Source organism: Bufo gargarizans, chromosome 4 (assembly GCF_014858855.1).
Source record: "Bufo gargarizans isolate SCDJY-AF-19 chromosome 4, ASM1485885v1, whole genome shotgun sequence".
Taxonomy (NCBI): domain Eukaryota; kingdom Metazoa; phylum Chordata; class Amphibia; order Anura; family Bufonidae; genus Bufo; species Bufo gargarizans.
Window position 1 is genome coordinate 220,211,190 of NC_058083.1, and position 18,254 is coordinate 220,229,443.

At 45.4% G+C, this 18,254-nt stretch overlaps 1 protein-coding gene across 3 annotated transcripts in view; it reads left to right on the plus strand.

Annotated features, from left to right (window-relative positions):
* Positions 1-18,254, plus strand: part of ARHGEF10 (Rho guanine nucleotide exchange factor 10) — a 172,467-nt gene that overhangs the window by 141,715 nt on the left and 12,498 nt on the right. For all 3 annotated transcript variants that reach the window (XM_044288945.1, XM_044288946.1, XM_044288947.1), the window contains one exon: positions 11,492-11,614. In XM_044288945.1, coding sequence (XP_044144880.1) covers positions 11,492-11,614 — 123 coding nt within the window. The remainder of the gene's footprint in view (positions 1-11,491; positions 11,615-18,254) is intronic.

Genomic DNA, 18,254 nt, shown 5'->3' on the forward strand with positions numbered 1-18,254 from the left:
TTTTTGCTATTTTATTTTCAGGGTCAATAAAAAAAAACTATAATTTTAACAATAGTGGGGTTTATTTTTATGGCGTTCACTGTGTGGTATTAGGCCGAATGAACACGGCCGTGTTCCGCGGCCGTGAGCGGTCCGTGGTATGCCGGCCTGGATTCCTGCTGACAGCAGGAGCGCACGGTGTCATTGGTTGCTATGACGCCGTGCGCTCCTGCTGTCAACAGGAACCCAGGCCGGCATACCACGGCCGTGTATATTCGGCCTTAGTAACATGTTATTCTGTGGGTCAGTATGATGATGATGACAATTTTTTTTTATAGTTTTTATTATATTATAATACCTGCACAATAAAAACACTTGTTTTTGCGTTGCTGCATTCCAAGACCAAGAACATTTTTTATTTTTCTGCTGACATAACAGTGTAAGTGCTAATATATTAGATTCCCCTCTTGTGATAAATGTTACATGCTATTACTGTAGCGTGTAACGTTTATTGCTAGAGAAGCAGTCTGCGTATTGTCTGGAACTTTATGGATGTTTGTGTGTGTGTAAGGTGGGGGGTGGGGGGGGGGGGGTTATAAGTGTTTTGGTGTGACCTATTTGACACTGTGAACCGAACACTTGGCCTAATTTGTCGCAGAGGAAAAGACACCTATACTGTATGTGACAATCAGAGAGCAAGTATGATGGAGGAGAGGGGGATAGTTAAAGAGGACCTTTCATGGGTTTATGTTTTAGAAACTGGTATGCTTACCAGATAGGGCGTCCCCTACAGATGCCAGCAATTTTTTTTTTTCTAAAACGCCCCTCTGTTCCAGCGCTGTGTCCCCAGCTGTTTTTGGCTGCTGATATGTTAATTTAGACCATAGGTACAGGGAGGAGGAGACGTTTGGTTTTCTCAATGGATGTCTTCTTCTCCCTGGCTGTAGTGCGGTCCAATTGCAGCAGGGGGGCGTCACAGCCAGGGAGAAGGTTAGCTGTTTTTTTTTCTCCCTGGCTGTGACACGCTCCACTGCGATTGGCCCGCGACTCCTTCTTCCTGGCTGTAGCGCGGGCCAAGGGAGAAAAAAACAGCTAACCTTTTCCCTGGCTGTGACGCCCTCTGCTGCAATGGGACAGTGCTACAGCCAGGGAGAACAAGACATCCATTGAGAAAACCAAATGTCTCCTCCTCCCTGTACCTATGGTCTAAATTAACATATGTTACAGCTGTGTATCAGCTAGAGATGTTAAATTGGTCTTGTTTTAAAGTTGACAATCCAAGCTTTAAAACAAGAACAGAATTAACTTCTTTGCATTAGGACACATAGGGGGACATTTATTAAGTAATATACACCACAATAGTGGCTTATTAAAGTCACAGGTTTTGTTACATGCCATTTTTGCAGCAAAATCTGACTTTTCCTCCTTCATGCCACTTTTCAGAAGTGGCAGGGAAGCAGGCAGGCCAAGAGTTCCGGCAAATTCTCAATTTTCCATGCCATAAATCTATGCCAGCAAGAGGGCTGGCTTACAGTTAACGGGACACTGTCACCTGGATTTCACTTACTGAGCTATTAACATTACCACATCCGTCTCCATGATTTACATATAAAAAATACTAATATTAGCTAGACCCGTGGCGCGACTTGCCGGCGGAGGACGGAGGAGCAGGAGCCGGTCTAGCGAAGCTGGTGCATGCACAATGAGTTCTGTAAGGCCGATGCCAGGACACCACGTGGGCAATGATGTGTATCCAGGGCGCATGCACGGTATTACGGGCACTTCACAAACATTACGTCGGCGAAGAGGAGTGAATAAATTAGCAGTGGGGCGGTTCTGGGCTCCGAAGTAATGGGCGTGGCTGGGCTCCAACGGCCGGAGGGACAGCCCCTTTGGCTCCTTATTGAGGTAATTAGCATATTAATAAAAGCGATTTTATAGACAAATTACAAGACACAGGGCAGTAATACTAGTATATTTTAATGTAAATCACGGAGACTGATGTGGTGATGTTAATAGCTTAGTAAGTGAAATTCAGGTGACACTGTCCCTTTAAATCTGTCACACAGCCTGCCGAATGAAGTACCAAACTTATGTAGTGGCCTGCGCCTCTGCATAACTTTTGCGCTTCCTCTGGCAGCACAGAGGAACTTAAGGCCAGTGTGGAAAAAGCCGGTCTTAATAAATGTCCCACATAGTCTTTAGAAATCAGGTTGAGAGTGACATCAGCTGAATTTTCAGCTTTCAAACACGACCAGACCCCCATCTCTAGCTGCTACACATTATAAAATTATAAAGATAGAGTATTTATTTTTTCATCTTATTCCATATTTTTTATCCAAAAGTTGCACCTTAGGTGTCAACACACCCCTTGTCCCAAGATCTGTGGTCCTTCAGCAAGATTATTTGAGGTTCATAATCTCTGTTACCATGGAAAGACTTTTCCATCATCAGAAGCACTTCTGAACATAAACCCTTGACTTCTTTGTACACCATGAGGTCAGCGCAAACTGGTGACAGCAACCCTAATTTAAAATCCGTTCCTTTTTTGGGGGCAGTGATTTTGAATCCGTTGGAGGAGAGCCACAGTTCCTGAGTATTTAGACGCCATTGCGTATATCCTGCTCGAGCTTCTCACCAGGGATTTTAGGGCATGATTGTACAGAAGCAAGTTAGTGCCCCTGTGTTTGAATTGGGGTCTCTGTTACCAGTTTATGCTGGGACAAGATAGGGCAACATAAACCAGCTTACAAAATCCCTTTAAGAGAATACTGAGAACCAGGGCCGTCTTTAATATTGATTGGACCCTGGACAAAAATTTACTTGGGCCCCCTGGATCCCGCCTTCCCACACCTTAGCAGGCAATCACGCCCTCCACCACAAACACCAAAAATCCACACATCTGGTAGAGTACAGTGAATTACTGTAAATACTTCCAGTTCTGAAGACTCCAGCGGCTCAGGATCAGTGCTCTGGGCTCAGGCTGGAAGTGGACACCGCTCTGCAGGAAGGAGACCAGGGCTCGGCTCACCCTAGTGTTACAGTGCACCCCAGCACCCCACAGTATGCAGTATAGCACCCTATAGTATACAGCACCACACAGTATGCAGTATAGCACCCCACACTATACAGTACCCCACAGTATATAGTAGAGCAGTATAGCAGCCCACAGTATACAGCACCCCACAGTATAAAACACCTCACAGTATACAACACCTTACTGTATACAGCACCCCAAACTATACACGATACAGACCCCCACATTATACAGTACAGCAGTATAGCACTCCACACTATACCGCACCCACAGTATACAGACCCCCACAGTATACAGTACAGCAGTATAGTACTCCACAATATACAGGCCCCCCACTATACAGCCCCCACACAGTATACGGCCCCCCACACAGTATACGGCCCCCCACACAGTATACAGGCCCCCACACAGTATACAGGCCCCCAAACAGTATACAGGCCCCCACACAGTATACAGGCCCCCACACAGTATACAGGCCCCCACACAGTATACAGGCCCCCACACAGTATACAGGCCCCCACACAGTATACAGGCCCCCACACAGTATACAGGCCCCCACACAGTATACAGGCCCCCACACAGTATACAGCCGCCCCCACACAGTATACAGCCCCCCCCCACAGTATACAGCCCCCCCCCCACAGTATACAGCCCCCCCCCCCACAGTATACGGCCCCCCCCACAGTATACAGGCCCCCCCCACAGTATACAGCCCCCCACAGTATATAGCCCACCCCACAGTATACAGCCCCCCCACAGTATACAGGCCCCCCACAGTATACAGCCCACTACACAGTATACAGCCCACTACACAGTATACAGTCCCACACAATATACAGCCCCCCACACAATATACAGCACCCCACTATACAGTAGTTTACAGTATATTAACATAACAGCCCCTGTCACCTTTTTCTGATGTAATCTTCACACAAAAAAGCTCCACAGTTAAGGGCTCTTTCACACCTGCGTTCTTTTCTTCCGGCATAGAGTTCCGTCGTCGGAGCTCTATGCCGGAAGAATCCTGATCAGTTTTATCCTAATGCATTCTGAATGGAGGGAAATCTGTTCAGGATGCATCAGGATGTCTTCAGTTCCGGAACGGAACGTTTTTTGGCCGGAGAAAATACCCCAGCATGCTGTGCTTTTTGCTCCGGCCAAAAATCCTGAAGACTTGCTGCAAGGCCGGATCCGGAATTAATGCCCATTGAAAGGCATTAATCCGGATCCGGCCTTAAGCTAAACGTCGTTTCGGCGCATTGCCGGATCCGACGTTTAGCTTTTTTAGAGTGGTAACCATGGCTGCCGGGACGCTAAAGTCCTGGCAGACATGGTAAAGTGTAGCGGGGAGCGGGGGAGCAGCATACTTACCATCCGTGCGGCTCCCGGGGCGCTCCAGAGTGACGTCAGGGCGCCCTAAGCGTATGGATCACGTCATCCATGCGCATGGGGCGCTCTGACGTCACTCTGGAGCGCCCCGGGAGCCGCGCGGACTGCAAGTACACCGCTCCCCCGCTCCCCGCTCCTACTATGGCAACCAGGACTTTAATAGCGTCCTGGCTGCCATAGTAACACTGAAAGCATTTTGAAGACGGATCCATCTTCAAATGCTTTCAGTACACTTGCGTTTTTCCAGATCCGGCGTGTAATTCCGGCAAGTGGAGTACACGCCGGATCCGGACAACGCAAGTGTGAAAGAGGCCTAACTTCTGCAACACTCCTGCTAGGACCTGTGATGACCTCATAGCCATGTGACCAGTAATTGCTAGGTTACTGGTCACATGGTGATGATGTCATCTAAGGTCCTAGATCACAACGTTAAAGTACACGGACAGCTTGACACCCGGGGCAGTAGCTAGCAGGGCTCAAGAGGCAGCTGCCTTGGGACCCCAGGAGCAACTGGGCCCGGGGCAGCTGCCCCTTTTGCCCCTTGGTAAAGACGGCCCTGCTGAGAACACTGATATCTCCACACATTATGCATTGGGGTTAAGGCGGATTCTGTGCCTCAGAAGGAAGGTTTCTGGTTAACCCACAACATATAAACGCCTCATTATCGTAATAAAGGAAAACTAGGACATATTTCCGTAAAATATTGTCAGGCAGTCTTCTAAACTGTCTTTCAACATCGAAGCCTGAGTGTGTTTGCACTTTTGACAGGTAATGTTTATGCAGTGAAGATTAAGCGTCTTGTTTTTTATCTCATTTAAAAATATTCCATTTGTCGTTTCAATGGAATAAACCTTGTTGCTAAATTCTGTACAGCAGGAACATTAACAGACCGCAGTGGAAATTTGGAGGAAGTAGGAAATATCCCTCTAATATGTTTTCCACACATAGAATGACATGATAAGCAATGCTGCATACTTAGGACTGGATGAAGGGTTATCGCTCAATGCCATATGTGTCACTAAATGTTCCTCACGATGAGTCCACTTTGAAGATCAAATAATAAGAAAAATATTCATGGGTTACGAACTAGGAGCAAGAAAAATAAATACACCACTGCATAATGTATTCCTCTGTAAGGACCGGAGGCATGGCGGGGGTACAGCAAAGTGTAACAGGAGTACAGCATATGGCAAACAATGTGTTCAGCAGCAGTCCCTACAGGGATGGACCATATTTTCATGGGTCTCAATAAGATAGTAACACACTGTGATGCACAGGTAGTATAAAGACAACAGAACAGGCCTGTGGTTAGAAAAAGAAAATCGCAGCCCCTCATAGATGTATTTTAGATGAAGTGCAATCACAAATGTTATGTGTGGGACTATGTTCACATAGCGTTTATGATTTAAAGGGGTTGTCCAGCCTATACTACGTGATGGCCTAGACTCAAGATAGGCCATCACTAGCTGATCAGCGGTGGCCTGACACCCCGCACTCCCGCCATGTAGCTCCGTTGCAGGAAGTCAGTGCTGGAACTACCAAGCACTGTCAAATATGTTGTGGACAACTGGTGCCAACTGAGCTACAACTGATCAACAGGGGCGCGGGGTGTCAGATCCCCACCCATCAGATACTGTTGGCCATCACTTAGTAAAAGCTGGAAAACCCCTTTAAGTTCAGCGTGCCTGAATAGCTTAGGTTTTTTCCTTTCATCATCTGTTATTACACTTTTTTTTTTCTCTCTCCATGCTTGCCGAGGGTGTAGGCTGTAAGGTTGAGTTTTGTGTATTTGAACCAAGCAGATGTCTCCCCTACTGTTTCGGCTCCCCTTTCACAGCATGCAGTGTCAGAGACAAACTGTGGGAGAGAGACTGCAGCTGCACACCCCTCCACCTCTTCTTCCATTTAGTGTTTTACACTAGACAGTTTTTTTTTTTTTTTTTTTTTTTTGTGGGGATTGAGGAAGTTTCAGTACTTTCTACAAAAAGCCTGCAGGTACAGACTACTGGCTGCTAGGGAGGATGATGCAACTTTCCCCAAGTTTCATGCATTTACAGTACATGACCAAAATTGGTCTAAAATAAGGTCCATGAAAATATAAAATATAAAATATCTTGTTTCATATGAGGCTGGATCTGCTTGGATTTGTGTCCCCAGTAGCACGCTGCTATCCATGTATTCTTTATAAATGACATGTGAATCTGATGTAGGCTATCCACACTTAAAAGGGTTGTCTAGGTGTTTAATACTGATTACCTCTCATCAGGATATGGCAGCAGTATGTAATCTGTGGGGGGTCAGACTTCCAGCACCCCGCCAATCAACTATTTGAAAAGACCGCAGTATTGGGGCTCATTCAGATGGCCGTATGTTTTGTTCCGCACCCGTTCTGCATTTTTGCGGAACAGGTTCAGATACATTCATTTCAATGGGACCGCAAAGGATGCAGACAGCACACAGTGTACTGTCCGCATCTGTTGTTCCATTCTGCGGCCCCACAAAAAAAATATAGTGTGTCCTATTCTTGTCCACAATTGCGGACAAGAATAGGCATTCTCTATAAGAGTGGCAGCCATGTGCGGTCCGCAAATTGCAGAACGCACACGCAGGCATCCGTGTTTTGCAGATCCGCAATTTGCGGACCACAAAACACATACGGCCGTCTGAATGAGCCCTTGCAGTGAGTGCCTCTGCCTCCTCTCAGCTTACCAAACACAGCGCCGTCCATTTGATAGTGGCTGTGCTTGGTATTGCAGCTCAGCCCCATTCATTTGAATGGGAGTGAGGTGCGCCTAGGACATGTGACCAAAGGATGTAATGTCCGTTGCCTAGAAAGAGGCCACTGGACTCTCAGGCGGATATATCATCAGTACTAACCTCCTAGACAACCCCTTTAAAGCATGCCAGTCAGTGCCATTATATATAACCTATCAAAGCAAGTACATGCATTGAATATATGACATTTGGGTGAAATGCTATATGTATGAAAGCTCTTGTGCCATTATATGCGCCACAAAGTAGGTGTTCAGAGACGCCCTTCATGTGGCATATTTACTAAACCTGATATCATAGTGTGCACTTGAGTCCTGCGCACATATCAGACAAGCCCGGCACAACATAACACATCAAACAAGCGGAGCACTGCACGTGCAGTCATTTGTTAACCCCATGGTGCTGTAAAAATGTTAAATTTTTTTCATCTTTTTCTCTTCTGGCATTTTAAGAGCCATATGTTTTTATTTAGTTTTCTATTCACATTGCCGCATGAAGTTTTTTTTTCTTCAGGACAAGTTCTTGTTATGTTTTAATACAAAAAAAAAAACATTGCCATGGGGTACGAAGAATAACCCTAGTTTTTATGAATGGTGGGCTCGGCTAGACACTATTGAGGCCTATAGAAGAGTGGCAAGGAAATTGGAGTGATGGCTCCCCGAGGGGGCAGGCTCCCTTACTCGCTTCAGGCTCCCAAGATCCCTTATATTGGGAATTTTTGGAAACAGAAGTCAAGGTAGATATTAAAATGCAGACGGATCCCGCAGCAGGGAAACAAAAGGGATGGGGTGGGTTAAAAGGAACAAGTGTATTAACTTGTATAAAGTATATTTGTAAATTTTAACTGGTTGATATGAGAACTTGTATATTTGCTCCAGAAAATAATAAAGGATTAAAAAAAAAAAACGGGACCATAGGGTCAGACATTTATCCTCTATCCTATGTGACAGCCCCCTTTAAAATGGATGCCCGTTCTTCTGCTATGTGATCAGCAGTCCATCATCCCACCTTCACTTCAGAGGGAGCAGTGCTGCACTAACCAGCTCCATCCACTGTAGAACAGATGGAGCTGTATAGATCTAGTGCTGAATTCCAGCACCGTCCGCAGTTACTGCAGAACAGATGGGTCCGCTGATTATCGTGACAGGCTCTCCTGAGGATAGGCTTTCACTTGGAAAAGGGTGGACAACCTTTACACTGGCCAGTTACCGGTAATTATTATAGCTCACAGGTTTCCAAGTAATTGTCCTGATTGAAAATGATCAGACCCTCTTTGGTTGACTTTTTAAACTACTGCTCCTGTCATCCTCTGCAAATGCACCTTTATTCTCTTCAGTCACCCACTCATCTTGTCAACCTACTGTTGCACTGGAGCAATTGGAAAAAAGTCAAAATCACTACTTTGGTATCCTATTTTGGTATGTAATGCACATGTGTGTCCATGAAACCTTACTAAAATGCTGGCAGTAGAGATGCATTTCAACAGTCTTTTATACGCTTCCTGTAAAGCACGTCATGTCATAACCTTTTCCACATGTGTAGTTATAATTAAGGTCCAAGGTTAATCATTAGCACGTAGATTACAAAAGGAAAATACTCCAGGTGCCCCCAAACAATGCTTGAACGTTGACCAAGTGATGATGCAGATCTGTCCAGTTCCATTTCATACAAGGCAGGGCTAGAAGAATGACTCATAGACAGTACAAGCAAGTAAGCAGGTGTTCAGCAGCTCCCGTTCTCCTCTTTCAGAGCTACTGCTTATGCAAGACATTTATGATGATGATTTTCTTTCCAAAATCGACAACAAATTACATAGCACTGCACTGTATAAATAACGGACCCTTCTACAGGATCATTGGAGCCACTGTGGCCATCATATGTCCATAATCTGAAAAAAACATACTGATCAGTGTGCACGTTTTAGATGTTGGGCTTCACTAGGGACAAGGACCAGTGCATAGGTATGGAATGTGGTGAAGCTTCATCATACATAAATGATGCTCCAAGATGCCCAGTCTCCTTTACTAAAGTCAGAAATTTCTACCAGCACTCAAACCTCTAGAACCTATAAATACACCGTTTGTGGCGACGATTGACATTGTTCATTTCCTGGCAGTTTCTCTTTACTCGAATACTGGGTATTAAACAAATTCTTCTCTGGCATCGTTCACTAATGTTCTAGTGTAGGAGTATCTGTTTGCGTCTTTGTGGCTGCTACAGTGTGAGTCAGAATACCTGCCATGGTTTTGTGTTAACCACTTACAACAGTATGTATTAGTGGGTTGCTTTAGATTGCAGAACCAGGAGTTAGGTTTATATATTTAATAAATAAAAAAAATCGTGAATTCAAGACCCCAAAATCTCAGTACATTTTATTTCAACCTAATTTTGCTTTTAAATGAGGTTTTTCCCATTTAATATCTGGATGGTTGGGTCCAACACCCTGCAACCCTGCCAATCCGCTGTTACCGAGTAGCTCCGACACTGGAACTACACATCTTCATCCATTGAAGTGAATTGGAGTGGTGCTGCAGTAACCAGCTCCATCCACTGCACAATGCAATGAGCTGAGTAGTTCCAGAGCTGGACTTATGGTCCCTTTTACACTGGACGAGCATCGGCCAGATAATCGCGCGTTCGTAGGAATGGTTGTTAGCGATTATATCGCTGTGTAAAGGCACCGCTGATCACCCAATGAACAAGCAGAACGCTTCCTTCCCAACAATTGTCTGCATAATCTGTCAGTGTAAAGGGACCTTTACTCTCGACAAGCGATTGTCGTGATTGTCAGGGTGCTGGACCCCTGCTGATCTGATATTGATCTCCTTTACTTAGGATAGGCCATCAATATAAAATTCCTGGCAAGCCCCTGTAAAGGAACACTAAACCTAGAAATAAATGATAGTACAATAGATAACCCCCCCCCCCCCCCCCCCATTGTTCGTAACTCTACAGTCTCCTGCTGATCTCTTCCATTTTCAGATGGAATCCAACTGAGGATTCACCAAGAGGGTGGTATTGGCAGTCTTTTTGCCTTACTGTAGACAGAGCAGAGGCGGAGGCTCCTGTTGCAGCCAGTTGTCCTTTAGTCAGACACAGGACAGCGAGGAAGAGGACAGAAGATTTCTTTATATATTGCTCAGTTTTAATTGTACAAAATTGTATCAAAAATAGAGTAGAAGAACTTACAGGGATATTATTTTCTTTTTTTAATTTTTTTTTTTATTGTGCATTGTTTTATGTTTATCGTTTCTTTAAAGGGGTTCTCCGGTCCTACCTAAAAAAAAAAAAGAGCCAAATCTAACCTGTGGAGAGAAGATGAAGCTAGCCATACTACCCTCAGCAGCAGCAGCATTTCCATGATCCTCTAAACAGTCGCGTGACAGCTCCTGTCTGTTTTTCTTTGGATGGCATTTGAGAACGCTGTGGAGGTCACTGTTGGGGGGACGCTGTGGAGGTCCCTGTTATGGGGGGGACGCTATGGAGGTCCCTGTTATGGGGGGGACGCTGTGGAGGTCCCTGTTATGGGGGGAACGCTGTGGGGGTCCCTGTTATGGGGGCTCAGTATGAGTGATGGGGCTCACACAAAACTTATATGGTTGTGTGCACAAAGCTTTATATACACACTCCAGCAGGCAGTCTCCTACAACATAGGGTTAGATACACTGCTCAGCAGGCTGTATCATAAATGATAGGATTAGATACACAGGTAATTTGATGTGCTTGCTGATTCACGCTGTTTTATTGCAATCTGGAAATGGTGGGGGAAGAACCTTTGGACGGTCATTGATCTGATTTAGACACTGTGTGAGAAATAGACTGTGCAGCCAGGCTTTATCAATAAAGTTACATATTCAACAAAACGGGAAACTAGGATAGTAAACAGATCTGCCAGGATAGTCTGATGCCCAGACAGGGAAAGAGAAAGCACAGAGTTAGGAGCACATAAAAAGAACTTTGATTTTCGAACCGGACAATCTCTTTAAAGCGACTGTCCAGTCTTGAGCTTATAATTGATATGTATGCCAATAACTTTTATGTAATGATATGTGGTCATGATGGTCAAACACCAGGGCAGTGTCATTTTATTGATATGTGAGAACTGTCCTCTACTGCCATCTTACTAGAGGAGGTCATTGTGCTTTACTAATGATATCCGTAGCAGACTTTGGAAGATGTTTGTCCCAAAACTTTTTTTTAAGCATTTTAATTTGCTACAAAGCTAATCTTTCTATTATATGAAAACATAGTCTTATGTGGTGGTAATTAGTTTTTTCTTTTAAGAAACTGTAATTTTTGTTTTTTGCATTTCAGGACAGCAGCGTGTTTCTGTGACTAGCTTACTGGTTTGCTATGGATTGCTAATGGTTGGAACAAATCTTGGTGTCATTGTAGCATTTCCAGTCCCTCGTCTACAAGGAATTCCAAAAGTGACCGGTAAGTATTGTCTGAGAAAAACTGAACAGTATTAGCTGTCATACACAAGAATATAAAGCCCAAGTGATCTGTTGTCATGTATTTCTACAAAGGTGGTGTGCATAGCCAGAACAAGCAACACTGTATCAAAGGGTAAAACACATACCTTATTTTTCGCTTTATAAGACGCATCTGATGATAAGACGCACCCCAGATTTTAGAGTAGTAAAATAAGATTTTTTTTTTTTATTTTTTTTTTTTTTTCCATCATACCTCATATCAGATCCTCAGATCAGACCCCCATAAATATCAGGACATCACATCAGACCCCCATATCAGCCCTCCACAATAGACCTCAGAACAGCCCTTTTCTTTCAGACCCCCATCAGACTAAAATAAAAAAAACTTGTCTTGCCTCTCCTGTGCCGTGGCTCCGCTCCAGGTCCGGCGGTCTCATTAGAAATCCCTCAGGCCCACACTGCACTGTCACCTGACTTTGTGCAGTGTCAGGTCAAAGTGTGCGCAGAGCCCTAGCAAGAAGACCAAGGAGGGTGAGTATCGGAAGCGCTTGCAGAACTTCTTCCCTTCTCCTGGCACCTAATGCATACCAGTGAGCACTTCCATAATTGAAGCGCTCACTAGTATTCGCTTTATAAGACGCACGGCCATTTTCCCCCTACTTTTGGGGGGAAAAAGGTGCGTCTTAGAAAGCGAAAAATACGGTATATAGCGCCAACAGCTTTATGGACTTTAAGGCCAAGTTTACACTTCAGTGATTTAGTCAGAGATTTCCATCAGTTATTGTGAGCCAAAACTAGGTGCGTATCAAAAACACAGAACACAGACCCCTCTGATATTGATGGCCTATCCTTAGGATAAGCCACTAAAGGGGTTGTCAGAGTTATGAAAAAATATAATATAGCACTGAAAATCTGATGGGCAGCAATATATAACTAAGCTAAGCAAGTTTTATGCAAAAAAATATATCTATTTCCTCATTTCCCTCGTTCTTTTCTGGCCCTTGTTTACATGCAATAAAAATAATCTCTGCCCTTCCCCCTGCTCTGCTAAGGGAGTGAATACAAGAGCTGCCCTGAGTGACATGTCTGCCTGCTGGGAGACTCTGCCGCATGTTGTATGTGTAGGACTACAAGTCCCAGCTGTATAATGACACTGGTAAGGGAGTGGATACAAGTGCTGCCCTGAGTGACATGTCTGCCTGCTGGGAGACTCAGCAGCATGTTGTATGTGTAGGACTACAAGTCTCAGCTGTACAGTGACACTGCTAATACACACTGGCTCTTCCCCCTACCTTCTTGTGCAATGCTCTCTCTAGTCCTTCAGCTCTTGTGCCCAGAATTGTCTCCTCACTGCCTGCTGCAGCTACCCAGTCTGTGCAGCTGAAGGGGTTAAGAATCCTAGGATAGAGCAGACAGCCCGGCAGTAAAGGGGGCGTGGCCAGCACAGTGACGTCTGGTTTACAGGCTTGTAAACAAAGTTTATCAGAATGGGGAGAGAAGCTGACATCACAGGTCATGTGACCCTGAGTGAATTTTGAGAAACCAGCCACTGGAGATAAAGTGAGTGAATTGGAAAGCTGTTACATTTGCCCAGAACATAGAACAAAAAATAACTCTGACAACCCCTTTAATATAAAAGCCCCTGTAAAGGAACACTAAAAATAGAAATATATGATAGTACAATAGATAACCCTACCTCCATTGTTCATCAGTCTACAGCCTTTTGAACAGTCTCTTCCATGTTCACAATGAGCATCGTCTGCTTAATCTGTCAGTATAAAGGAACCATTACTCTCGAACAAGTGATTGGCAGGGTGTCGGTCCCCTGCTGATCTGATATTGATGGCCTATCCTTAAGCCTGTATTACACAGGCCGATTTGAGCAAGTGATTATCCGGCGGGAAGCGTTCCCTCCCAGCAATTGCCTATTATCTAGTGGAGGAGACCGCTGCTATTACATGCAGTGATTTTCCTCTGCAGCATGGGGAAGAGCGATTGCCATGCCATTGTTCGTCCCTATACTGTCTAGTGGTTTGCCGGCAGCAGATCGGAATTGGACAATACAATCTGCTGTCGGCAAAAGATTATTTTTAAGCGTGCTGAAAAATCTGAATTGCCCAAAATATGAGCCTTTGCTTGTTCATCGTGCAGATGGCGGCAGTATTACACTGCAAGATGATCGATAATGTGCGTTCATACGAATGCTCGTTAGCCATCATCTGCCGAAAAATCGCCAGGTGTAATGCAGCCTTTAGGGTGCTGGCACACAGTGCAGTCCTGACATGCATTCAGGATGCAGTTTTCAATTTAACCAGTTTAGCAGCCTCGTTAAACCATGGTGTTCTGCATAGTGGAAATTATTAAGTAATTTCAGCTAGCTCCAATAAAAAAAAACTGCATCCTGAATGCATGTAAGAACTGCACCCTTACGATAGTATTCTTTCTTGCAAGATAAAACACACAGCAGACTTAAATTACAGTAATGTAACTCTAGTTTGTACTTAGTGTAAGGGCTCATGCACACGACCATATGCCCTCCGAGACATACGGTCCGTGAGCGGGCCATATGTCCCGGAGCAGCATACATTGTGCGCACGGGAGCTCAACCTATGATGCTGTGCGCTCCCGTGCGCACGATGTATGCCGCTCCGAGACATATGGCCCACTCACGGACCGTATGTCTTGTAGGGCATACGGTTGTGTGCACGAGCCCTAAGTCGGATATGCAAAAACCGCATACGCGACATCTATCAGCACACTTAGGTGAATTACCGATGATGTTAGTCACTTGAGCACAAGGACCACCTGAAGAAGGGTATGATGGAACATAGTTTGATATAGAAATGCTCTGGCCAGTAGCGTTCTCTGTGTGGATTGTGCACAAACTGCATTGTGGCATTGTAGGAGTACGGATCACTACATGGGACATAATCTCCATCCATGGGAGGAAGAAGCCTGAGCTGGAAATGGTCATGAAGTTGACCTTTCACCTGGTGCATGTTTGCAGTGTTAGCTACATCCTGCTTCATAGATTGCTGGCTGACTTCTTCACACATGTGTAACACCCAGTGATCTGTGATGTGGGTGAAGCTGTAAAATATTAGCTCAGTGTTTATCCTGCGAGTTCAGAGCAGATAACGCTGCCAAACTAATGGAATCTCTCACCAACTTCTTTATTTGTCTTGCAACTCAGAACTTCGGAAACCTGACGATCTTGCTTATTTGACACAGTCGTTGTTTTCTTTCGTTTAGATTTTTAGGCCGGTCACATTGCTTTTTTTTTCTTGATAAATGTGTTCTTTTTATCTTGTTTTTCTAAACTCTGCTTATAATGGCATCAACACTGGTAACCATTTTAAGGAACTAAGGGAAAGTTTTTATTATTTTTTTATTATTATATCCAACAGATCTTTCATCACTTTGAACAATGATTCCAGATATAGACAACCAAATGGGTATACATATGGGTATATATTAGGGGTGCACCGAAATTCAGGCGGCCGAAAATGCGCCTAATCCATTTCGGCCGATATTGGTACATATCGGCAGAAAATATGGTTGCTTATATACGTTCGGCCGGCCGGCAGCGCCCCTCATGCTGTGCCTCCTAAACGCTTGCCGCTCTAAAGAATCTCCGGCTCAGTGCTGCGCAGCCTGCTGTGTCTGCTCTGTGCTACTGCTGTTGTTAGTGTAGCGTGGCCGAGCTCTGTTCGTTCCGCGGTACAGGAGCTTTTGTTTCCTGTACCCGGCCGGACTGACAGGAAGTGCTCACTTAGTGTGCACTTCCTTTCAGTCCGGCCGGGTACAAGAAACAAATGCTCCTGTACCGCGGACCGAACAGAGCTCGGCCACGCTACACAGGCTACACTAGAGGTGACAAGGGAGGGGGGGGTGTAAAATGAGAGTGACAAGGGGGGGGGTGTAAAATGAGAGTGACAAGGGAGGGGGGTAGAATGAGAGTGACAAGGGAGGAGGGGGGGGAGTAGAATGAGAGTGACAAGGGAGGAGGGGGGGGAGTAGAATGAGAGTGACCAGGGAGGGGGTAGAATGAGAGTGACCAGGGAGGGGGTAGAATGAGAGTGACCAGGGAGGGGGTAGAATGAGAGTGACCAGGGAGGGGGTAGAATGAGAGTGACAAGGGAGGGGGTAGAATGAGGGTGACAAGGGGAGGGGGTAGAATGAGGGTGACAAGGGAGGGGGTAGAATGAGGGTGACCAGGGAGGGGGTAGAATGAGGGTGACAAGGGATGGGGTAGAATGAGGGTGACAAGGGAGGGGGTAGAATGAGGGTGACAAGGGAGGGGGTAGAATGAGGGTGACAAGGGAGGGGGTAGAATGAGAGTGACAAGGGAGGGGGTATTAGGTTAGGAGGTAGAATGAGGGTGACAAGGGAGGGGGTAGAATGAGGGTGACAAGGGAGGGGGTAGAATGAGGGTGACAAGGGAGGGGGTAGAATGAGGGTGACAAGGGAGGGGGTAGAATGAGGGTGACAAGGGAGGGGGTAGAATGAGGGTGACAAGGGAGGGGGTAGAATGAGGGTGACAAGGGAGGGGGTAGAATGAGGGTGACAAGGGAGGGGGTTAGAATGGAGGGTGACAAGGGAGGGGGTAGAATGAGGGTGACAAGGGAGGGGGTAGAATGAGGGTGACAAGGGAGGGGGTAGAATGAGGGTGACAAGGGAGGGGGTAGAATGAGGGTGACAAGGGAGGGGGTAGAATGAGGGTGACAAGGGAGGGGGTAGAATGAGGGTGACAAGGGAGGGGGTAGAATGAGGGTGACAAGGGAGGGGGTAGAATGAGAGTGACAAGGGGGGGTAGAATGAGAGTGACAAGGGGGGGTAGAATGAGAGTGACAAGGGAGGGAGGGGGGGGGGGAGAGTGACAAAGGAGGGAGGGGGAGAGTGACAAGGGAGGGAGGGGGGAGGGGGGGGAGAGAGTGAATTTTTTTTTAAAATAACCACTTTGGGTGGCATTGTGTGTATAATATCTATGTATCTGTTTAACTTTATATTTTAATTCACTTTCCTTTTTTTTTACTTAAAAAAAGTATTTTAAAAGTATTTGGGCAAAAAGGCAGTTTCGGTTTCGGTCAAGGGCATCCTGAATTTTCGGTTTCGGACCAGAATTTTCATTTCGGTGCACCCCTAGTATATATATACAGTACAGACCAAAAGTTTGGACACACCTTCTCATTCAAAGAGTTTTCTTTATTTTCATGACTATGAAAATTGTAGATTCACACTGAAGGCATCAAAACTATGAATTAACACATGTGGAATTATATACATAACAAAAAAGTGTGAAACAACTGAAAATATGTAATATTCTAGGTTCTTCAAAGTAGCCACCTTTTGCTTTGATTACTGCTTTGCACACTCTTGGCATTCTCTTGATGAGCTTCAAGAGGTAGTCATCTGAAATGGTCTTCCAACAGTCTTGAAGGAGTTCCCAGAGATGCTTAGCAATTGTTGGTCCTTTTGCCTTCACTCTTTGCGGTCTAGCTCACCCCAAACCATCTCGATTGGGTTCAGGTCCGGTGACTGTGGAGGCCAGGTCATCTGGCGCAGCACCCCATCACTCTCCTTCATGGTCAAATAGCCCTTACACAGCCTGGAGGTGTGTTTGGGGTCATTGTCCTGTTGAAAAATAAATGATGGTCCAACTAAACGCAAACCGGATGGAATAGCATGCCGCTGCAAGATGCTGTGGTAGCCATGCTGGTTCAGTATGCCTTCAATTTTGAATAAATCCCCAACAGTGTCACTAGCAAAGCACCCCCACACACCATCACACCTCCTCCTCCATGCTTCATGGTGGGAACCAGGCATGTAGAGTCCATCCGTTCACCTTTTCTGGATCGCACAAAGACACGGTGGTTGGAACCAAAGATCTCAAATTTGGACTCATCAGACCAAAGCACAGATTTCCACTGGTCTAATGTCCATTCTTTGTGTTCTTTAGCCCAAACAAGTCTCTTCTGCTTGTTGCCTGTCCTTAGCAGTGGTTTCCTAGCAGATATTCTACCATGAAGACCTGATTCACACAGTCTCCTCTTAACAGTTGTTCTAGAGATGTGTCTGCTGCTAGAACTCTGTCTGGCATTGACCTGGTCTCTAATCTGAGCTGCTGTTAACCTGCGATTTCTGAGGCTGGTGACTCGGATGAACTTATCCTCCGCAGCAGAGGTGTATCTTGGTCTTCCTTTCCTGGGCCGGTCCGCATGTGAGCCAGTTTCTTTGTAGCGTAGCGCTTGATGGTTTTTGTGACTGCATTTGGGGACACTTTCAAAGTTTTCCCAATTTTTCGGACTGACTGACCTTCTTTTCTTAAAGTAATGATGGCCACTCATTTTTCTTTACTTAGCTGTTTTTTTCTTGCCATAATACAAATTCTAACAGTCTATTCAGTAGGACTATCAGCTGTGTATCCACCTGACTTCTCCACAACGCAACTGATGGTCCCAACCCCATTTATAAGGCAAGAAATCCCACTTATTAAACCTGACAGGGCACACCTGTGAAGTGAAAACCATTTCAGATGACTACTTCTTGAAGCTCATCAAGAGAATGCCAAGAGTGTGCAAAGCAGTAATCAAAGCAAAAGGTGGCTACTTTGAAGAACCTAGAATATGACATATTTTCTG